This window comes from Marmota monax, unplaced genomic scaffold, assembly GCF_021218885.2.
Source record: "Marmota monax isolate L192 unplaced genomic scaffold, Marmota_monax_Labrador192_F-V1.1 WCK01_AAM20220418_F8-fsc00048, whole genome shotgun sequence".
Lineage (NCBI taxonomy): Eukaryota > Metazoa > Chordata > Mammalia > Rodentia > Sciuridae > Marmota > Marmota monax.
In genome coordinates this window covers 8361843-8386297 of record NW_026694895.1, presented here as the reverse complement: position 1 = coordinate 8386297, position 24455 = coordinate 8361843, and the positions used below count along the sequence as shown (strand labels likewise).

The 24455-nt window shown below is 39.0% G+C and overlaps 1 protein-coding gene across 1 annotated transcript in view; it reads right to left on the bottom strand.

Moving 5' to 3' along the window:
* Nucleotides 1-185: 185 nt before the first annotated feature.
* The window catches only part of Mmadhc (metabolism of cobalamin associated D), a 77624-nt gene continuing 53354 nt past the window's right edge, over nt 186-24455 (bottom strand). The window contains exons 9-10 of the mRNA XM_058573502.1: nt 10056-10121; nt 186-328 (exon numbers count right to left, since the gene is read on the bottom strand). Of these exons, the coding sequence (XP_058429485.1) occupies nt 320-328; nt 10056-10121 (75 nt within the window). The 3' untranslated portion in view covers nt 186-319. The remainder of the gene's footprint in view (nt 329-10055; nt 10122-24455) is intronic.

Genomic DNA, 24455 nt, shown 5'->3' with positions numbered 1-24455 from the left:
TGAAAATATTTAACTTGTAGGACAGACATCAAAAGGTCCTGGACATTGGATTTTAGGAAAGCTAAAAGGTCAATCAATCTTAAGAGAAGATGGTAATTAACTGTGGATAAATATAACTGGAAAATGAAGAAGTCTGTGTTACTCAACTTTTCATGCCTATAACAAAGATACCTGACAAGAACAACTCAGAGGAGGATAATTTTATTTGAGGCTTACAGTTTCATAGGTTCAGTCCATAGATGACCAACTCTGTTGCTCTGGGTCCAAGGTGAGGCAGAACAGTGTAGAAGAAGAACATGGTGGAGGGAATCTACTCAGCTCATGGCATCTGGGAAGCAGAGGAGAGAGAGGGGGAGGGAGGGAGGGAGAGAGAGAGAGAGAGAGAGAGAGGGAGAGAGAGAGAGAAATTAACCCTCTAGGGCATGGCCCTAGTACCTTCTTCCTTTAGCTGTGACTCATCTGCCATCAGCTACTACCTAGTAATCCATTCAAATTACTAATCCATTGAATGAATGAATGCACTGATGAGGTCACAGCTCTCATAATCCAATCATTTCACCTCTGACATTCCTGTATTACATAACACATAAGCCTGTCAGGGGACACCTCATATCCAAACCATAACACAGTCCAAATTTTATTTTTTCTAGACTGATCTTTAATAAAGCCGCATCTGTGTTTACTATTGTCATCCCTGATGGTTGTTTTGCATGTCATGTCTGTTAGCTATTGGCTGCCCATTAAAATCACCAGCAGTAAAGAGAACTTTAAAACTACTTGATGTTTTAAAGCTCCCTAGACCAAATTGATTAGTTCCCCAGACCAAATCAATCACCTTCATGTTACAGGAAGTGGGACAGTGAGGGTCTCTCTGTGTGTTCACTTCAATAACAGCAGGGTATGAAGTGGCCTTCTGGGAATCTAATTGGTACTAGGATCCCTAGATCCTCTCTTGAATGGCCCCAAATTGTCAGAAGACAGGGAACTCGCCCTCTGGTCCACTGAGGTGAATATTTCACTTAGTTTAGGAAAGGCTTCTTTTGAAAGCATTTCCTGGATACTTACTTTCACTTTAAGATTTGTCAGATGCCTGGTACCCAGAGATCATTATTCTTGGTACCTGCACAAAGGGAATGATAGAATTGACAGAACAGAGCAACCTTTGGAAGGTCTCAGAGAGCAACTTGCATGAAATATTGTAGATTATAGTGGATAACAACCATCTTCCAATTTGGAGAGCAAGGTGAAGCACATCAAGAGAGACAATGACAGGGCTGAGGACGGGCTGCTCCTGATGGAGAGCAGTCAGCAGGGCCTCTGCAAGGAGGAAAAGCATGGCAGGATGGACCCTGGGAGTTGCCAGAAGTGAATTGTGTAAGGATATAAAGTCAGAATTACCAAGGTTAGCACCAAGTTCACACCAAGAAAGGGCAAGAGCCTGTTCAATCCCACATGTGGATAAGGGGTAGGTCTCAGATGAGGTGGTAGAAGGATCATCTGATGGTGCTATCTACAGGAGGCTGGAGGGGAAGGAAGCAAATGTCCCTCTTCTAATTCTGCACCTTCACTCTGAAGCTTGAGCTTTGATATGCTGAGACTAAACCCCAATGTACCCAGGTCCCCTGGAATACTACAGCAGTGAATTCCAAAGCCAGCTACACAACAGAAACACCTGAGCTTTCAAAAAATAATAAGGACCAGACCCCACATCTAGCAATTCTAAATGAATTCTTCTGGGATGCTTTAAACCTCAAACAGTTTTAAAGCTCCACCCACCCCTAGTGATTCTACTGGACAGCTATTAACCAACAGACCTGAAGGTCTAAACAACTATCAGGGATGAACAATCATGATTACAAAAGTAGCCTTAGTGAAGAAGAGTCTAGAAAAATTAACCATGACTGTTTCATGGCCATTCAACTTTCAAGTTATATTCATGTCCACCAGGAAAGAATGGTGCCTGAACACAGAAGGCACATCATAATATTTTGTTGAATAAATACATGAAATGATGGAAAAGATTAAAGCACCATCTCCAAGCATCACCGCTCGTTAGTGACCGAACAAGAGATAAAACCAAGATTGCCTTTCTGCTAGTTCTGGCCTCCATCTGACACATTTTCATATATTAAATTTGCACCAAAACATTTATAATGTCAAATGCTGCAAAACTAGCATCTCTTGCTGGTTACAGCATGAATTGTTAGAGCTCTTTTGCAAAGCAATTAGGCTGAATGTGTTGAGGGCTATGAGAATGGACATATCCTGACCCAATAATCTTATTTCTATTAATGGGTCTGAAATACAGAAACACTGCTATGAAGAAATTTGTTCCTTGCAGCATTATTTGTAATTCAAAAAAAAAATCAGGACAATTTAAATGTGCAGGAGTAGAGGAATAGCTAAGTCAATAACTGCACTTCCCCTCAGTATAGTATCATCAAAAAGGATTGCCCTGAAGACGTTTTCAATGTCAAATGAAAATAGGAGCAGCACTAATGTCATATGTTCAATGTGTCATACCACCTAGGAAGCAAACATGTATATTTGGAGAAAACAAACCAAAATGCTTTCGTTGTTTATGTAATGATGATAACTTTTTATTTTCCCTTTTTAAAGAATATTTTCCAATTTTTATGCAATGTGGTTATATTACTTTTGTAATGAAAAGCATAAATATAATAAACAGTTAAGACTATACATGTTAAGTTAATGGTCGTGATTACTTTGCAGGCTGCTCCTCTGTGTAGTTGTTAACCTAGGATAGCCCTTCAACACCTAGAGCCTGGTTCTCAGTGCTGGCTGCTCACAGCAGTCCCCAGGGAGCTTTCAAAACCTGGACCCCAGCCCTAGAGATTCAGATTATGCTGCTCTTGGATGAGAAATCTGAATATTATGTTTTAAAAAGATTCCTTTTTAATAAAACTATTTATTTTAAAATAATTTCAAACTTACAGACAGGTCTAAGAAGATCCATTATTTTTTAAATTTTGCCACATTTGAGTTATCATTTGCCTTCTCTTTCATCATACAATAATTGTTACTTATCTTCTGAGCCATTTTTTAAAAGTTTTCAAACATCATGCCCTTTATCCCTCACTACCATTTGGAGATGACATAAGCCGAAGGTTCATATGCTGGAGACTGTCCCCAGGGTGGCCGTGTTTGAGATGGTGGAATCTTCAAGAAGGCAGTCCCAGTGGAAGGTGAGTAGGTCATTAAGGGAGTGCTGCCCTTGGAAGGGATTAATGTAGCTCTGGTGGGACCCCATGGGCTCCTGAGAGAGCAGGTGGTTATAAAAAGAGCACGCCTGTCCCTTGTACTTTGTGGCTTCCTGTGTTACCTTGTGACCTCTTCTGCTTGTTCTCCCCTGTAGTGAAGCCATCCATTACGAAGCCTTCCCTGGAGGCCAAACAGACATGGCTACCCAGTCTTGGACTTTCAGCCTCTGAAAGTTTGAGCTAAATAAACCTCCTTTCTTTAGACACTACACATCCTCATGTTCTATAATGTTATTATAAAAGAAAACAAACTAAATCACCCCTTAGGAAATCTTAGCATTTCCTAAGAACAAAGACATTCACTAACATAACCAGAATGAAGTTATCAAAATCAAAAAATTTAACATTGAGACAATAATTGACAATCCATATTCGGATTCTAAAAAAAGCATTTGACAAAGAAAGTAGTTCTTGTGGGGAAAAGGTCTGCCTTCTAATTGCTACTCTGCCTATAAAAGCCAAGAGCTACACTAGGGCAGGAACCAGCCCTTACCCCAGAAGCAAGTCCTTTCCTTCTTTATCTGTTTTTTTCAGCCTCCTTCCAATTCTGTTAGCTTCCCTTTGTTCTTATAACCAGGGCCCCTTTATTCCAGTGAAGTCCTCATGTTAGCTGGGGTTGATTTCTGTTGCTTGCCACCTAAGACCCTGCTGGTTTGGAGTAGAGCTGAAATTGCTCCAATACTTGGCTCCTTTCTGGGGTTCCTTAGGCCTGTATGAACTGTCCTAGGACATTGCCCCCTCTCCTTTATAGGACATAAGATGGTCCATGATACAGAAACTGGTAGAAGACCAGTGTCATTCCTGTCCACAGGAAATCACATCAGGCCAGGGATCCAGGGATCAAATGCTCAATGGGAACCTTGGATCTCCCATCCAAGAGTTCTTAAGAAAAGCCCTGGCAGACTGGGGCTCTAAGTGAGCGAGAGCATGTGGAAAGCCTGCTTTTCCCAGCCCTGATGGCAGCCACAGCCAGGAACCTACAGCCACAGAATTTTAAAGTTTATTGCTCTGACTGGATGGGAGCCAAGCTGAGGTTTGTTAAGCCTGAGCCTGTTGCGATCACTCCTTCATGGCTGAGTGAAACAAAAAGTGGTATCTATGGACCCAGGGGATACACCAGCCCCTGGGCAGGATGTCAGAGCTGCTTTTGTCCAGCATTCTGCATTCAGGCATTCAGGTGCAGGGCTCTATGGTAAGAGAGCTTTGACCAGGGATCCTCTGTCTCGGCATGTCTGCTCAGCTCCAGGAGCTGTGAGCTGTATATTTCCCTGGAGGATGTTAGGTGTTGAACAAAGCATTCTTTTCCTTTCTGCTTCCCACTCTCCACCCTTTGTTGGTCAAATATGTGGGCATGTTGTGCCAAGAAGGATGGAGGATCCAAGGTTCCCATTGAGCATTAGTGGGTTCCTCCCTCCCCTCTCTACTTCAGGACCTCTTCCTTCTCTCAAGCTTGTATACCAGATCAAGAATGGCTCCATATATTCATTAATAGGAGGAAGATTTAGACTCAAACTCTGGCCATGAAAAGAATGTAATTGTGGGGGTAAATATTTGCTATTTTCAGTTGGTCAAAAACATAGATTTTAAATGTTCCCAACCACAAGAAATTTGTAAGCATATGAGGTGATATATGAATTACCTTGATTTAGCCACTCAACAATGTACATATATATCAAAATATCAGTACTGAAAATCCGGAAATAAACAGTGTATACTGCAATGAAAAGGTGAAATGGAATGAGCATCAGTTTTGATTAACAGGCTTAGATTCGGTCATAGCTTGGTCACCAAAAAGCTAAGTGACCTCAGTCAAATTTCTTCACATTGTTTTGATGCTCAAAGGGGACCATGGGAAATCTCTTAGGGCTGAACCTCGCATACACTGAGGTGATGAAAAATGTGCGTTGGTCTCTCTCCTAATCAGCCTCTTGAACAAGGAGCGTCATTTTTGAATCTCCTGCGTCTGGCACATAGTGACTGCTGAGGAAATTTTCATAGACTTGAATTGTATAAATTTATAGTAGTGTCATCTGATTTAGGTTTGAAATTCATAAGACTATTCACTATTCCCATTAGACTAGATAGGGACTCAACCTGACCTTTTTAGTGTGGACTAATTGTCCCTAACCTGTAATTTATTGCAAAATAAGTGATCTTGTGGCAGCATTGGTAGATTGCAGCTTGAGGATAGAGCTGGGATATATTTAATAACACATAAGAAATGTCATTATGCCAGAGTTTATGTCCAATGGGAAATCCATTTTCAGATCACAAACAAGCAGAAATCTCAAATAACTTTTGTAGGTACAGAGAGAAGAAATCCTGGATCCCGTGGACAGAGCACAAATGGCAGTGAAAAATCAGATACAGATGCAGATCTCCAATAGGTTCAGAGCTACTGCATAGCACATGCCCAGGATGTGGTTGACAGAGCAAAGCTTTCCTTAGAAATCAATGGGCCAAAGTTGTCAGGTTGATCTTAAAGCAGAGGGATAGGCAGTGACCAATAATGGGAACTTGGATTAAGAAATGGTCCTGGTAGGAAAAGAACAAAGTGGGTTATAATGAGCAAATGAGAAGTTTAGGTGAAAAATTCATAAATTAAATAAAAGTACTACATTGGGATCATTATTATTTCTCTATATTCTCAAAGGATGTGTGTAGCAGCTCTACCCATATCCAGATTGGAAACTCAACAATACAGCAAAATCCCGTTAGCTTCTCAGCCTTGCTCTGGTTTTGCATGAAGACATCCTATCCTGAGACATTGGATTTTGCATATGGCGTGCCTGGTGTCAGATCTGCAGGAAGAGTTCATAACCAGTCTCCCACTGACCCATCAGCACAAATCAAAAGGTATAAAGGTACAAGTGATCAAAGCTAAACGCCAAGGAAGAAAGAAATGTTTGCACCTTAAGCTGGAGAAGAGAAAGACATTCCTTAAGCTCCTGAGGAGAAATCACTTTTTAAAATTTTGTAATGAAATGATGCATTGGTAGACTGAAGTAAAGCAACTGTTTTTACTCAGGACAAAATTGAGTAATTCATTGGAAAAAGCATTCAATTGAGTGATGAGGACAATGTTTTTATTATTTTAATATACTTGTTGAGGTTAAATGTGTGCAGTTCAAGCAAACATTGGAGTCGACAGAGCATAGTTCTCAGGTGTTTGGAGGACAGTGACATTGAATGCTACATAAATACTCATTGTGGTGTTGCATTCCTGCTGCATGCTATTGCTTTTACCTGTGGGTCACCAATGAATTGGAACTATTCTAATAAGCTGTCGGTACAAATGGATGTGAAAATGTCATGTCCTATGTCGTAAAAACTGTTCTGTTCATCTGATGCTGACTGAGGCAGCGACCTCAGATTCTGGCAGAGCCCAGCAGCTCATCCTGTATTAGCAGCATGGCAAGTGTTAAGGGGTGTGGCTTCCAAGTTTATACATAATCTTTTCAAAGTACTTTAAGACAGTATTTTTGACCTTGTCACAAAGGTGAGCTCATAGGTGGGCATGGTGGCACACCTATATTTCAGTGATTTGGGACACTGAGACTGGAGGATAGCAAATTCAAGACCAGCATCAGCAATTTAGTGAGGTCCTAAACAACTTAGTGAAACCCGGTATCAAACAAAAGTGGGGAGGGGCTGGGGATGTGATTCAGTGATAAAGTACCCCTGAGTTCAATCCTCAGTACCAAAACAAAACAAAAAAAACCCCACAAAACTCATTAATGTTAGCCCTGCCTGAAAGGTGGGAATATAAAAACACAAAAATGTAAGTGGGGGAAAAGTACCAGAAAATTCTGTAGGCAACAACATATGGTCTTAATGAAATCACCTAATTCCACTAGACCTTGGGGGCATCATTTGATGAAGGAACAGAGATTCAATCAGTGATTTGAAAAGTGGTTTTGTTGTTGCCCTGCATACTAATATTTTGCAGAGTAATTCAATGCACACATTTCTTTGTATACAAAAATATAACTGAAATGTTGCACAAAAATGTATGAACCCGGCTGAGGTTGTGGCTCAGTGGTAGCGCACTTGCCTAGCATGCATGAGGCACTGGGTTTGATTCTCAGCACCACATACAAATAAATAAAATAAGGGTCAATCAACAACTAAAAAATATTTTTTAAAAAATTTATGAAGCATCACAGTATGCATTATTTTGTAATGTGTTAATATTGCCTATATTCAATTTTATTCCAGTTTTTTTTTCTAGTGGTAGGAATTGAACCCAAGGCCTTCTGCATGCTAGGCAGGTACTCTACCACTGAGCTATATCCCAGCCCTCCAGTTAACAATTTTTTTTGAAAAAAAAAATATTTACTTTGATACACTACATTAGTTTCATGACCAGCTATGTGTTACACATTTAGTTTGAAATTGATGAATTTTGATCACTAACCACCCTTCCAGTGTTCATTTCCTATTATATTCCTAAAGACAGGAAATTGGGACTCAATGCCTGGTCTAGATAATAATCCCCCTCACTGCTAGGGTGTTGTGATAGGGTAAGGATTTCATATACACTCTTCTACTAATTCAATCTGGTGTGGCTCTGAGATCTTTCTACAAGTCATTTCATCAATCAGTGGTTTGAAATTTTTTGATTTGTTGATTAATTTACTCTACAAATATTTTATTTTCGAAGACAAACCTAGGTTTGAATCAAAGCTTCACTAGCTAAATGCCCTCCCTAATCTTCAAACTCTTGCTTATAAAATGGGGATAAATGAGCTTGTGGAGAGGATGGGCCATAAGCTACGTGAGCCTGCAGCACAGTGCTGGCTTGGGGTGGGCACCTAATAAATGGCACCTTCTGGACAGCTTGCTGGGCACTGTGCTGGCCCCAGCGTAATAAGGAGAACAGCCTGGAGGTCATCCATAAGTGACTGCAATGGTTCTCATGCTCACACTCCTGCTTCTTTTTGTTTTGTTTTGTTAACTGCTTTTTAAATTTAGCAATACATCACCCACATTTTTCTGTCAGCAAGTAGAGTTGTAGGAGCTAATTTTTAATGGTTGGTTAGTATTACATTTTATGGTTGTACCATAATTTATTTCACCATTTCCTCCTCCTTTTTTAAAAAAGGAATTTCTAGTTTTATATTTTGAAAAAAGTTATATAGAGGTAATGTATGAACATTGAAATATGAAGTAGTTAAGTAGAGAACTTGCAATCAGAAAGGTAAAACCTCCTTTTCTACTCTCACCTCTTCCCATTCTGCAGCAGTAACTACTCTTGAGTATGCTTTTATGTATGTTCTATTGTGAATATATTCTTATAATTATGTGAATAAGTTCATATATACATATAGATAGCAAGTTCTGCAGTATGCCTTTTAAAATTAAAAGGGGACATCTTTATTGTTAGCACAAGTGGATCTACTTCATTCTCTAAGCAGCTCTATGAATTTTATTTCATGGATAGACCATAATTTATTCAAACCATCTCCTACTGATCCAAATTCAGCACACTCTAAAAGTCGTTCTAGATTTTGCTATCATAAACAATTATGCAATGATGCCTGTGCACCCTGTGGAGCTTATGCTAGAATAACTAATAAAAGTGGAATGGTTTTATGTATTTAAAAAGTTTTGTTCTATGTTGCCAAGTGACTCTCTAGTGTGCCAATTTAGGCTAATACCAACAGCATATGACTCTATATCCATACACCCTCCCCAAAAGTTACTATTCCATCAATATTTTATATTTGATCTCTTATTTTCTCATTTGGAAATATTAACAAGAATACTGACATCAACTCAGAGGAGGAAAATATCAATAAGGGAGGTTGCCCTCCTTGCCCTTTCTGGAATTATTTGGGCAAAGAGCTCCTCAAAGGAAAAGTCATTATACCTTCCAGGAGAGATTTGACATTGGCCATTGTCTCTACCTGCAGAACACAAGTTTTTTCTGAAGTCTTTAAGTACCCACTGTGTGTCAGATCATGAATCAAAAGACAAACAACAAGCCTGGATACTGTTAGCTCTCTCCAACATGGGCTATGATGCCTCTGGTATGACTGATGTTACCTCTTCCCTTTATTCTACCAACTGAAAGGTAGTTATAATAACACAACCTTTTGTTGTATAAGACTTGCTGATGAAGAAAGGACTCTGGGAGCCCAGTAGAATTCAACATGAACAGATGTTGAAATTATGTTGAGTAGCTTTGGGATTGTCCTCTTAACTTACTTGCCATCTTCAGGCAGAAGAAAATCCTCCTTCGTCATAACTCTTGCTCCTGGTTCTTTGCAAATCTGCATATGTCTTCTGGAGATATATATCTTCTGGATAAGGAAAAATACCTATTGTCAAAGCCAAAATATCAATAATGATAATAATGAAGAACTGGTAAACTGGCTTAAGACAATTATAGTAGATTCAAATGACCAGTTGATACATACAGAAGCAAGACAATCCCTACTATTGAAAAGCTTCAATGAACTTAGAAATAATTAAACCAAATATCCTCAATTCATTTTATGAATGAGGACATGAAAGCAGAGAGGTTGTGTAACTCATCCCAAGTCATACAGTATGTCGGTGGCACCTATATAACCTACAATAATACCAAATAAGAAATACATGTTGAAACTTTAACAGCATACAGATGTTTGGTGTTGAAAGAATACTATTTTAATATATAGAACGCTCCCATGCATGCTGAATAAAATGAAGTATGGAATCCACTTAAATGGATACAAGATCCAGTTGATTCTATATTTCCAGTTTTTTTTAATAGACTATTGTTATTACCTTCCTTGTGTGATTTCTGTTTCCTCTAGAACAACATTCCTGCCCAGCACCACGGTCTGTGAAACTCTAGATTAAAAAATAAATTAATTAATTAAATAAAAAATCCCCTGTAACTGTAAAGATCTCATCTTGGTCCTGTTAAAACAGGATAGGCACAGACAGATTCTGGGCTACACCCACATTGAAGGAATATTTGACCAAAAGTCTTTTATCTTCTCCGAGAAGCTGCTGTTGTCACTAATAGCAAAATCAATAGGAAAAAATAACTTTAATTTGGGAAATTCTAGTACTTCCAACCGTGATACAGAAAAGATAGCTAGCAAGCTCAGGAGACATTAGTGAGAAATTTTGGAAGTTTCCCTTTGGAAATTGGGTGGGACACTGGAGCTTGTCCTGAACTAAAAAAATTCTGGCTCTTTTGAGAAGCAGGGCAGAGGCTGCTTGTCAGCTTGTGTGGTAGAAGCAGAATATTCATCACACTTGGACTTGCAGAAAGAAAGATCCCCTAGGGCAAAGTTCCTGGTGCACCTACTATAAGGAGCACCTGCTGGCGGCCATAGAGAAGTGATGGAGCAGCAATCTGGTGCCTACTGTGTGACATATTGGGAGTTCATAACCCACTTGAATCAAAGTGTGAAATATGATATGTCAAGAACTATGTAATGTTTTGAACAACCAACAATAAAAATTTTAAAAAATAATAAAATAAAATTTATTATTATTTTAAAATTCATTATCATCTGCAAGTTGGCTCCATGAATCTTCTTCTGGGATTAAGGCTTAAAGCGGAACTGACCTCTGGAATATTCATTCTTTTGGAAAAGACTATGGGGAATCAGGTCACTGATGGAAAACCACAATGCTATCGAAGCTTTCCACCAGGAACTGCACAGGTTCACATTCTTTCGCATTTCATTGGCCAAAGGAAGTCATGTGGCCACGCTACTGTCAGCAGGGCAGGGTAATGCAATACACGCCTCTGCCATCAGGGTGCTCTGCAAACCACCTGGCCAGGACAAACCCAGTGGGAAGGACCGTGACCATTCAGGAACAATTACACAACCTACCTCTGGGACTTCGACCCATCTGAATGAACCCAGAAACAGTGTTCTTCAAAAATCATCAGGCTCATGCCTTCTGGACTGTGCTAACTGGTTGCTCTCAGGTCAAGGGCACCAATGTTAGGTTATGATTTTAAAATTAAAGATGGATTAAGGTCAAGTTTACCAGGGGTGTGGTTTTTACTCTGTGCAACCCCCATCATCCCACATCCTTTCCTCAGTTCTACTGTAGGTAAGTTTGATGTGGTTCCTGTGTTTTCCAAAACTAGATAACCAGAAAATGCCCATAGGCTATTTTCCTAAAAGGCTAATACTTTGTCTTTTTTAATATGGAAAAATTGTTGAAAAGGGTATTTTGAGTTGCGGCTGTAAAAGAAAAATCCAACTTTGAACAATTGCTAAGTCAATTTTCCTTTCTTGTGTGTTTAGATAAAACAGGAGGAAAGGCCAGCTGGTAGATTGGCAGTTTAAAAAAAAAAAATGAATTCTACTTTTTTTTTGGTAGTGGTTGTTCATGAAAATCAGTTTCAGATGATAATGAATCTGAAATACAAGTTCTGCTCCAGCAAAAGGTTTTCAAGGGATTGTTTAGACTGTTTCTGGATAGCACCCTCAGGCCCTCTACCAGCAAAGATTCTTCCCGCAGTACCTTGTTTGAGCCAGGAATCTACTCAGCAAAAATGCAAGGTACAGAAACTTGGGGCTAGGAACTTTGCCAGGGGGACTTACAAGGATGAGTTCTGCACAGCCCCTCCCCTCAAGAGGTAGTAGTCACAGAGGGGAGACACAAGTAAACAGGAGATTATACAAGAGTGACAGAACTTTTTAATTACAAAGGAGGGAAGTGTAACTCACTCTTACAGAATGGGGAAGATGTTCTAGAGAGAATGACCTGTAAACTGAGAAGTGAAGAATGAAGTGACATCATCCAAGGCAAAGGAATCCTGGAAATTTTTTGTGGGGCTCGATTGTAGATTCTCAGAAGGAGGCAAAAGGGGCAGGGCCCTGTGATTCACTCACCGAAGCCTGGAACACTCAGCTTTCTATGATAGAGCCTCTCACCTTTCTAGTTTTTGTGTTTTTTCAAAATATTTATAAACTTGTAATCTAATTTTTGTTTTGCTAAAATATTTTAAATACCAAAAAGAACAAAATACGCATGTACCTACAACTCAGGATTAACAAACATTATTGTTATGTCATTTTATTTAATCTTTTAGAAATACACGACTACCAATAAATTTGGAGTTTTCTAATAACTTTTTCCTGGTCACATTTCTCTTCATTCTTCTCTCCTTGGAGTTAACTGCTATTATGAATTTTGTAACTAGTTCTTATTTTTATGTTTATCAAAATGTATTAATAAATAACATTGTTTTATGTATGCAAATTTTATGTAAATAATCCCCTGTACATAATATTTTGTAAAGTGAATATTTTTCAGTATTATTCATCATATGAATACTCCAAGATTAATTTGGCTGTATCGCTGCTATTAACATATGGATTATTGTCCACTTTTTGTTCTCACCAGGAAGACTGCAGTAAAAGTCTTGGCATGGAGTTATTTATCTACTTACTTATGTTTTCATGTTTGGTTAGGGCATTACCTGAAAATGTGATGGCTGGTCATCCAGAAATCACATTTTAAGTTTCACTCAACATTACTATCTCATAATAAATTATTTGTTTCCATTTATTTTTTTTTCCTTGAAGTCTTGGTGAAGGTGTTTCTTTTCTCTTGATCTTCACTGTTTGCCGTCCTGTGTTAATTCATTTTAATTTGCAATTCTCCCATGAGTGAAGGTCTATGAGATGTAGCCTTTTTTTATTATTGTAAATGATACTTCTCTTTAAAAAAAAAAAAGCTTTAGTTGTTCTTTTTAAATATACATGACAATAGAGTGTATTTTGACATATTATACATGCATGGAGTATAATTTACTCTGATCAGAATCCCATTCTTGTGGATGAACGTGATGTGGAACTACACTGGTTGTGTATTCATGTCTGAGCATAGGAAAGTTGGATGTAGTCTTTCTCTAATACCTGGATATATCCCTCCTCATTCCCTCTTCCCTTGGTGGTATTGATTCCTTTCTCTTATCTTCAGATCCCGTGATCCTTTCTTCTCATATACTCTCAATGGATGACTTCACTTCTTATTTCGTGGAAAAAATATTAAAAAATCAGAATAAAATGATATGATAAACCACCTTTGGACTTATCAGTGTTGCCTATCTTCTCTCTAGTTATGGATAAAGGTTCTTGCTCCAATTTAAGGGCAGTTCTTCCTCTTGTAACATAAATCCCACCTCTCTTCATCTCTCGAAGCCTATTATCCCTCCACCTTCCTCCCTGTGTCTTTCATTAGGGCAGCACACTTTTTCTGGTAAACAGCCAGATAATAAGAGCCTTATGATATCAGTCTCTATGTCCTAATTAGAAGAAGAAGAAGAAGAAGAAGAAGAAGAAGAAGAAGAAGAAGAAGAAGAAGAAGAAGAAAAGGAGGAGGAGGAGGGGGGAAAGAAAGAAAGAAAGAAAGAAAGAAAGAAAGAAAGAAAGAAAGAAAGAAAGAAAGAAAGAAAGAAAGAAAAAAGAAAAGAAGAAAAAATCTTTTTAAGTGAGCAGAAGTGTGGATTTGGTTTGCAGTAATAGTTTGTCAGTCCTTGTCCTATATCATCAGTCATTTCTCCAGCTTTACTAGCTTTTCCCCCATCCATATGTAAGTATGCTGTAATGCCACCCATCTTAATAAACACTACTTCAACTAGGAAGTCAGTCATGATTTCTCATCCGAGCTCAAATGAAGCGGGAATCTATGTGGCAAGATGGAAAGTGCATGTAATAGGAGTAAGGAGAACTGGGTTTAACTACTTCTGTTGTAAAAAGAAAATGTATATATATTTAGACCTGGGACCTCTCTAGCTAGTGCCTCAGTTTCTCTACTTCCCTTTAAAATAAAATTTCCTAAAAGGGTGGTCTGTACTTGCCATATCCATTTCTCCTCTCCCTTTCTCCTTTGAACCTATTTCAGTCAGTTTTGGGTCCTCTCGCATGAAGCTATTATTTTCAAGGTTAGCAGCCTCCAAAGGCTAATTAGCCAACTCCAAAGGCTAATTCCTCTGAGTGCCCTTTGAAACCCCTTCTTAACCTATCTCCTCCTTCTGGGTTCCTCCCATACCTCATGGCTGTTATGGTTTCTCTCCTTGACTAAATGCTTGGACATCCAGACCCTGTCTCTCTTCTGTCTTCTCTTCTAGATCTACCCTTTGTTCCCCAGATGATTCCATCCAGTCAGATGGCTTTAAATTTCAGCTTTATACTGATGACTCCCAAATTCGTATCTTCTGTCCAAATCTCTCCCCTGAGCAACACACATACACACTCCCCTTAAATTGGATGCCTAAAGGATAGCTCAGATTACTCACATCTAAAACAAAATCTGGATGTCTACCTTCCGAACTGTTTTCCCAAGATTGCCTTCGGGTCATATCTTGAATATGACTACATCTAAACAGCAACATTTAAAAAAAATTACACATGAAGGTAAGTTTCTTGAAAGAAAATTGTTTACCCAAAGTAGCATCTGACATATAAGTAGCCCCTTAGTAAATACTGGCTGAATGAATGGATGATTGTGTACTTGAAAGTAGAAAGGATTTTAAGCACAGCTCCAAGACCACTTCTTTGTACCTCATGTGCCTCTGTCATGGGGCTCTGGAGGACTGTGCCAAGGGCTCTGATGTGTGATGCCTGTGGCATAGATGCAGTGTTACCACCCCAGTGGAGGACTGTGCTGGGGCTTTTCCTGGCACCATTCATTCTCATCCTGCCCTTCAACACCATTGGTCAACAATGGCCCTGTCCCTCTCACCACCCGTGTGGTTCAGAGACAGCTCCCCAGTCTGTCTCATCTGCCGGACCAGTGACAACTAGTATGGATGGGGAAGACCTGCCAAATTAGCTGTCTCCTTAGAAGTGAAGAATTAGAAGGTCACAGAATAGGCTTCTAGATCTAATTCACTATCCTTGTAGTTCATGGAAATTCCTCCTGAATTGGGGCAACATCTTGATTATCAGTACTTGTCTTGTCTGGTGTTACAAACTGACATTTCTTTCTAAATTTCCTGGATTTTTAGCAGAAAGTCAGTATCTTCAAACTACATTCTCCCCAATGTTGCCCCAGCCAACCGATGAAAGAATTTGCCTCTGGCCCCAAACCCTCATATCCAGAAATGAGAATCCAAGGTAATGAATCATTAGGCAGAGTTTATAATTTTTATTAAAGGTTCTGCTTCTTTCATTTCTCAAATGCTACTTTCAGAAGTATGAGGGTCTCACTAAAAAGAAGTTAATTCTGTAGTTCACTTTCTTAGACTCTGGGTTTGAACTGAACATACTTACATGGTGAGAATGGGAAAAGCAGGTGGCAGCTCTTGGGACCGAGGAGGGGTTTCTTCCTGTGTATCCCTCTTCACTCCTACCCTCTACTGTGACTGTGGCAGCTTGCCCCTGTAAATATATATGACAAGCAGAGACATGGCCTCTTTCAGGGCTCCGTGCTGCAGCTGGGGGACCTAGCCGAGGGAGAGGCAGCTTATTCAAGGGGAACAACAAGTTCTCCTACTGTACTGGGTCTCAAATGTAGACACAGGATCTGTCAAAGGAGCTTCTCTGTTCTCCATATTGACAGCTCCTTCTCGCACCATGACATGTGTGCTACAGAAACATGACCTGGAACTGATGTGTTCTGACAGAAACAAGCTGGAAGATTTTAGGCTCTTTTCCTTTTTCTCTCTTCCTGATGGTGCAGAACTGTTGAAGAGGGAGGGAGGCATGTGGCTGTCAGAAGAGGGCCTGAGTCCCATGGTCATAGCTAGCCTCAAAGCTGGGCTCCAAGGCCCACTGAATCCACATGCGGTTCCTTGGATTCTTGAAAGGTGACGCTGTTCCCTGCATGTGGAATTTTACTATATAAAATAAAACAATGTTGGAATATCTGCAAAACGGGGACTAAGAAGAATGGAGGAAATAAAAATCAAACTGAAGCTTTGAGACCACAGGTAAATGTGATAACCAAGATAACAAGAAAGCAATATAGATAAAGGACACAATGAACTGCTTATTCAGTCCAATGTATGCAATCAGTTTTAATCTTGGAAGATAATCTATTATGATCAAGCCTGATTGCCTATATTAATAAAATTGAACTCTCTCTGGGTAGCTTTAAATTTTCTTTTCAGGAATTTTTAAAAAAATTCTACCTAGGTGATCAAAGCATTATGTTAATCAATCCATTCAGCAAATATTTAAAAGCATTTTCTATGTGTTAAGTCCTGTGGCTACAACAGTATGGAGGAGAAGGGAGAGTCCGTGGGGCTTATCTTTATTAGGGGTTGACTATATAAACAAGAACACAACATCTGACAAATGGATGGAGAAAACAAAAGAGAGACTTCAAAAGAGGATGTGAAGGAGAGATTCAGAGAATGAGAAGAAGTGGTCCTATGAGCATGGGGAAGGGTCTCTGGGTAGAAGAGGCCCTGCAAAGGAAAAGGGCAAGATGTGTTCAAGGAACTGAAAGAAAGCAAGGTGGCAGAAGCCAGGAAGGACAAGAGGGGGAAGAGGGGCTGGGACTGTTCAGAGGCAGAACAGGCAGAGTTGGTGAGGGTGTTGGGATTTTATTCTAAGTGTGTTAGAATGCCAATAAAGAGTTTTATGTAGAGAAGGATGTAATACAAAACACACACACACACACACAGACACACACACACACACATACCTTTATATATAAAAAAGCAACAATCTCAAACTGCAAGTAGTTTTCCCCCCAGAACCATATGATAATAAGATTCAGTATAAAGCCCTACATTAGTTACAATTTGTGCTGTAATTGCCCCCAAATTTAGTAGCACAAGACAACATTTGTTATCTCAGAATTTTTGTGAGTCAAAAGCCAGGATATACAAAGAAATCAAAAATCTTAACACCAAAAAACAAATAATACAATCAAAAAATGGGCAAAGGAACTAAACAGACAATTCTCAAAAGAAGAAATACAGGGCTGGGGTTGTAGCTCAGTAATAGAGTGCTTGCCTAGCATGTGTGAGGCACTGAGTTCAATTCTCAGCACCACATATAAATAAATAAAGGTCCATTGACAACTAAAAAAATTTTTTAAAAAAGAAAAAATATGAACAGTCAACAATATATGAAAAAAATGTTCAACATCTCTAGCAATATAAAAATTATAATTAAAACTACACTGAGATTTAATTTCATGCCAACCAGAATGGGAATTATCAAGAATACAAGTAACAAAAAATGCTGGGGAGGATGTGGGGGGAAAAGTACACTCATACATTGCTGGGGCATTGTAAAATGCTGGCAACCACTCTGGATAGCAGTATGGAGATTCCTCCAAAAACTAGAAATGGAACCACCATTTGACCCAGTTATCCCACTCCTTGGTATATATCCAAAGGATTTAAAATCATCATACACAGCCACATCAATGTTTATAACAGCACAATTCATAATAGCTAAGCTATGGAACCAACATACATGTCCATCAATAGATGAATGCATAAAGACATTGTGGTACATACATACAATTGAATATTATTCAGTCATAAAGAAAAATGACTTTATGACATTTGCCAGAAAATGGATGGATCTGGAGACAATCATGCTAAGTGAAATAAGCCAAACCTCAAATACCAAAGGTCAAATGTCTTTCCTGATATGTGGATTCTAATCCACAATAAGGAGGAAAATACAAGTTCTGTGGATCAGACAAAGGGGAATGAAGGGAAAGGAGGGAGATAGGAATAGGAAAGACAGTGAAATGAATCTGATATAACTTTCCTATGTACATACATGATTATACCACAGTGAATCTCACCATCATGTACACCCACAAGACTAGTATCCTATTTAGAATAAGATATATTTCATGCTTATATATCAAAAGAGGCTCTACTGTCATGTATAACTAAAAAGAATTAACTAAAAATAGCTGGGTCTTTTGACTTATACTCTCACAAGGTGGCAAACTGGTGTTGGCTAGGGCTGTGGTCCCACCGAGTGCTGGACTTCTAAGCTCACTCAAGTGGTTGTGTGCAGGACTAAGTTAAAGACTACTAACCCACAGCCTTTAGTTCTCTGCTAAGGATTCTGTTGCCACAGGAATACAGCTGGTGCCTGCCCTCAGCCCTTGCCTTGTTCTCTCCATAGGGCAGCTCACAACATGACAGCTAAAGGCCACAGAGAGGGCCAAGAAGGAAGCCACCATCTTTCCTAAGCAATATTCTATCACTTGCTGCATTCTGTTAATTAGAAGTGAGCCACTAGGTGTAGCTCACCCTCAGTGGGAGGGCAGGGGTTATATGAATATCAACAAGTAGGGATGACACCCCTGCCACATGACTCATCATCCCAGATACTTCCCAGCAAGGAAGTATCTGGGATAAAATAAAATAGAAATAAAATCTGGGATAGAATAAAATCAGAAAGTAACTGGGATAAAAATAAAAGTATCTGAGATAAAATAAAATAGAATAAAATCACAAATAAAAGTATCTGGGATAAAATAAAATAGAATAAAATCACAAAGATTAGAAATTAAATAATTACTTTACTATTAAATAACCCTCAGACCCTATCTAAGTTTTGCCAACTGTCATAAAAACATCTCACTTTATAGGAAGAGGATACAGTTCAGACTTTTGTCTTTAGTTTACTTTCCTCCAATCACCTATAGTTTCTCAGCTCACCTTCACATTTTGAAGACTGTAGGCAGTTACTTTGTAGACAGTCTCTCCATTTGGATTTTTCTGATGTTACTTGATGATTTTTTTAGAAATATCATAGAAATGATACATTATATCATATCAAGTTATAATTGCAACCCATGAATTGCTGATGATTTTGATTCCCTAATTCAGGGAATATCAGCCATGTTTCTCCACTATAAAATTATTCTCCCCATCCCCACTGTAATTAATAAGTATTTTGTAGAGAGACACTTTAAAACTATGCAAATATTCCATTCCCCAGACAATATTTACTCATTTATTGAGTTATGTCTGTATGGACTGGTAAATTTTAATTTATTTAATGCATAATTTAATGCATATTATCATCACTATGTATTTTGGTGTGAAAATAATTCCAGATTTAAGCAGTGGGAAACCCTTCAAACTGACTTCTGTGTGTGTGAGTGTGTGTGTGTGTGTGTGTAATGTTCCCATTATTTTCTGAGCATTTTCTTACTTTCTGACATAAAACATGTTCCAGGATCATCTGGTGCTTCTGCACCCTAGTCTTGGGATTCCTTTTCCCTATGGAGTCCAGAAGCCTTTTAGTGATGAATGGTATTTAACACCCCAGATCTGTGCTTATTGCCATTGAGAGTATCACTGTTCTAATACTTTCTCAGTGGACACAGCAAGATGATGTGTATGTCTATGAGTATATATTTATTCATATTTACATCTATATTTACTTTTATGTCTGTCAGTACATATTGGAAACCATGACTTCACACTGCTATCTCCAATTCAATGCAACACCATTGGAATTGCATATTTTCCATATTTCTACCCTTGGCCTTCTCCCTCAATGAGCAAACTGATTTCCATTGCCTTTATTTATTTATTCTTGATAATGGGGATTGAACCAAGGGGCAGTTAACCACTGAGATACATTCCCAGCCTTTTGTATACTTTATTCTGAGACAGTGTCTTATTGTTTTTTAGGGCCTCACTAAGTTGCTGAGGATGGCTTTAAACTCACCATCCTCCTGCCTCAGCCTCCCAAGCCACTGGAATTACACTGGGCGTATTTACTTATTTGATCTGAGTCCCTGCGTATAATCAGAAATCACTGGATATCTCGACAATATTAAATCCAGTGGGATGGCCTGGAAGAAAGCTGACTGCAGTGGACCCAATAGTTAAAGAGATATAAGGGAATGCAATGGAGTGTGAGACACTTTCTTTTGACAGGTCTGCTCAGAATGATGGAGGAGACCGTGTTATAGTTGGAGGAGCAACTGGCGTCAAAAATGAGGAATTTAAAAATGGACGCTATTGGGATCAATATGCTGAGGGCAGTAATCTCAGAAGAGTCTGACAAGGAGGGTACTGGTGACTCTGGTCACAGAGGAGTTGAACATTGACTTTTAATGTCACTGACCTCAAAGGTAATGAGAAAGGAAAAATATTATGGATGAACAGATAACATTTGACAAGTCCTAATATATATATTTTTTTCTATCACCTTTTTTATTGGAAGGCTCAATCACAAATATTATTGCCCCAGGAAAGAAATGGAGGATACTGCCTCATACAAAGCCTGAGAACAGAAGAGAAAAAAAGTGGCACAAAGGGAGTTCCTGACAGACAAGGGAAGGAGGAAGACAAGAGAGACGGAGAGGAGAGGAAGTTTAAAAGAAAGAAATAGCCACGCGAATACTCTTGAGGTCTAACCTGAGAGTGTTTTATGTTGGAATGTTCCAGATAGATTTGTAAGAAACACAATCTAAATGGCTGGCACTTACTTTCTTGGGGGATAGCCTGGGGTGGCAGAAATTCTCTCAAATCATCCTGACATTTGATTTGGCTTTACATCCAGCAAAGCACCAGAATAGGAGAAAATCAAAGCTGAAAGAGAAGCTCTAGAGCTTCCTCAGGGATTTTTCTCACTAGCATCAACCCATTCCCACAGGTGGGAAGAGCAGCTGGTCCCCTAGGGAATGCTGGGAAGATCAGAGGTGCAGACTAAACCTGAGAATAGGGCGAGGAATCTGTAATGTGGCCTGAGTCCAGAGCACCCTCTGTGGCCACTGCAGGACAGGTAGGAGCCAACTAGAATGAGTCATTCCCTAGCAGGACTCTGAAGGATCAAAGTACAGCAAGTGGGTCATCAGTCTTTCTCTGGCTGCTGTAAACACCCAGGAGCTTGCCCTGTGTCCAGATGCCACTCAAGGAAGAGGGGAAGACACCAGGGAGAGGAAAACACATGGAAAGATTGAGTGCATACTCTGCAGAGAATATTTAGTCTCCAGCTTCTTTCAAGTTGAAAGAAACTAAATTACTTTAAAAAAAAATTGTTTTAGTTGTAGATGGACACAATGCCTTTGTTTGTTTATTTATATGTAGTGCTAAGGCTTGAACCCAGTACCTCACATTGCTAGGTAAGCACTCTACCACTGAGCCGCCACCCCAGTCCCACAAGTTACTTTAATTAAGCTTGTTTTCATTTTCTCCATTGAAATGGGACCACCAGAGAAAGATGAAGTCAATTACCAGAAAAGGAAAAAAGAATGACCATTTTCCCAAACTTGGGCTGCAGTATGAATTTTGACAGCAGCAGGGCAGGTCTGTTGGTGTGAACAGGTTGCACCAAGTGGCTTCCATTTTGCCCATGAAATGAGGATTGAGTTCCAGTTCAGAGGGAGGGTTAAGAAGAGTAATTTGAATCAAGATGAAAAGGTATAAAGTTATCATCTCAAAGGATTTCAAAATGCATATCAGTATCTCAAACTCTTGGAGAAGCCCTATTTTGTGAAAAAGACATCTATTGGAAATTAAATATAAGCAGGATCTTATTCACGTTTGATGGATACCAAAGTTTTCAGAAATTGAAGGCCCTCTTTAAGTAAAAGAACAAAATTATGCCCGTAAAATTCAGAACAGAGACTTGGAAGGGATCAGTGGAAACCAGGATGCCTAAACTTTTAGCTTCATTAGCACCATAGCAAACCCCCTCCTACCTCCACGTTAAATGATTGTGCTTGCTCTTGGGAAGACTTTTTCTGCCTCACACCTGCTAATACCTCCCAGAGCAGGTGCATTGGATACAGGTTGGAATATGCCATTATGACTTCTCCTAATTTGCCTCCCTTCTCTCATCCCTCACCTCAAACACCAATCCATCATCCCCTGGCTGCTCCATTTTCTTTGAATATCAGTCATATCCCCACATTCCAGCTCTATCCCTGACTGCCTCTTTAGACAGGGGTCTTCCAAACTTTTTAGACAATGACCTATAATGAGAAATGCATTTTATATTGTAATTCCTTATCTGTGCATAGTATTGAAAAAATGTTTCAAAATAAATATTAATTTTCCATGTGCAAAGTACTCTAATATTTTATAGCTGATATATTCTGTATATGAGAGTAATTTTATTTGGGCCACACTAACATGACTTTTACAACCAAAAGGTTGATAAGCACTCTCTGGTCAGTGGGGTACCTCTAATGCATTTTTTTTTACATTGCCATTTTTGCTCTGGGGCTCCCTTACTATGGATTGCTCTTAAACTCTGCTGCTACAATTCTGAAAATCTTTTTTTAATCCCTTCAGTTTCAATTACAACTCTACCTTTTAGATAAAGCCGTCTATTGAATACTCTCTGCTCTTCTGTATTTTGTACTCATATCTCTATGAAAAATATTATTCCGGTTTTGGTTCTAGTTAATTATTTAAAATTCAGTCCTTTTTACTTCATTTTAAGGACTTAAAGGCAGGATCAGGTCTGATTGTGAAAAGTCATTTCTATGATTCCTCCAGCACCCAGAACCTAGCATATGGCAAATTTGTTAAGAAGGAGAAAAATAATGGCTCCTGGGGTTTTTGTGCCCAATTCAATGAAACAATACATTTAAATAAGAAAGATATACCTAATGTGTTTATTATGCCTTGTTTTGTAAGTGAAGTAATTGACTTCAGGTCACAAAAATAGTAACTGGTTGTTATGGTTTAAATATTAATTTCCCCCAAAGCTCATATGTGAGACAATGCAAGAATTTTCACAAGTGAAATGATTAGATTATGATACTTATAACCTAAGCAGTGGATTAATGCACTGATATGGATTAACTGGGTGGTAAATGTAGGAAAGTAGGGGGTGGCTGAAGGAGGTAGGTCACTGGGGGCATGACTTTGGTGTTTATATTTAATCCTGGTGAGCAGAGCTCTCAGCTTCCTGGTGACTGTGTTCTGAGATGCTTTCCTCCATCACACCCTTCTGTCATGATATTCTCTCTCACCTTGGGCCTAGAGATATGGAGTCAACCATCTATGGACTTAGACTTCTGAAACCATGAGCCCCAAACAAACTTTTCCTCCCTTAAATTGTTCTTGTTAGCTCTTTTTGCCATAGAGACAAAAAACTCACTAAAACCTTGGGATAGCCAGGAGACAAGATAAGCCCCATAGTCGTAGCCACCATGTTATTCTCAGTGAAGTGCTTAACCCACAGGAAGCACTGTTTCTGTTTACCATTATTATCACTTAACCAAAGGGTGTTGGATCAAAGCTGAATGAATGTATTTGGCAGAAACTGTAGATTATCTGTAATAGCCTTTGGGTCCAAGGATAATTCCATTCATCATTCTGCTATTAGTTTTCTATTTAATCTGCTGTTTTATTTTTCTGTGTGAGTGGCAGTGACTACATGATTAAAAATCACCAGATCAGGAAAATGAATTTACTGTCTTTGGTAGTCTTAACGACCACATTAGATTAACTGCAAGACTGATTCAACTGTGCACAAATTAGATATTAAGATAGATGAAAAGAATCCAATTTGACCAAAAATGATTTTGAGACTGTATAGATCAAACTAATTTTCTTCCTTTGTGCAATTCAGTTCAGTGTAACCCTTCAAATGTGTGATGCAAAGCATTGCAGAGGATTGCAAGAAAAATCAGCAACAGCCTTTGTTGCTAAGGAGTTTATAATCAAATGTGAATACCTTATGGGTTGGAGGTAGAGGGAACATGATGTCTGTACAAATTTCCCTAATAAAAGGCAAGAAGAATAAGGTTTATTTCATGAAGTTTCAATGAGTTCGGAAATAGAGGAATGAGCTATTTTCCCAGTGAGGGAATTGTGGAGAGGAGAGGTATTAAAAGACAAGGTGGAGGCTGGGGTTGTGACTCAGTGGTAGAGCACTCGCCTAGCACATGCGGAGCTCTGGGTTTGACCCTCAGCACCACATAAAAATAAATAAAATAAAAGCATTGGTGTCCAACTACAACTCAAAATAGATATTCAAAAAAAGACAAGGTGGGCAAATGTAATTCTCATTCTCAAAATGAAGATGAGGTGTCCTCCTCAGTAAAAATCAGTGGGGATTTCATAGACTCTAAGTAAGATTCTAGGATTAATTACTAATAAGGTGGTGGGGAGAGCTTATATATGAAAGTAATCCAGTGATCACTAAACACTGAGGAATTCTGTAATGGTTTGAATGTTTTATTCCCTCAAAACTCATGTCGAAACTAAATCCCCAATTCAACAGTCTTAGGAGACATAGTCTTTGG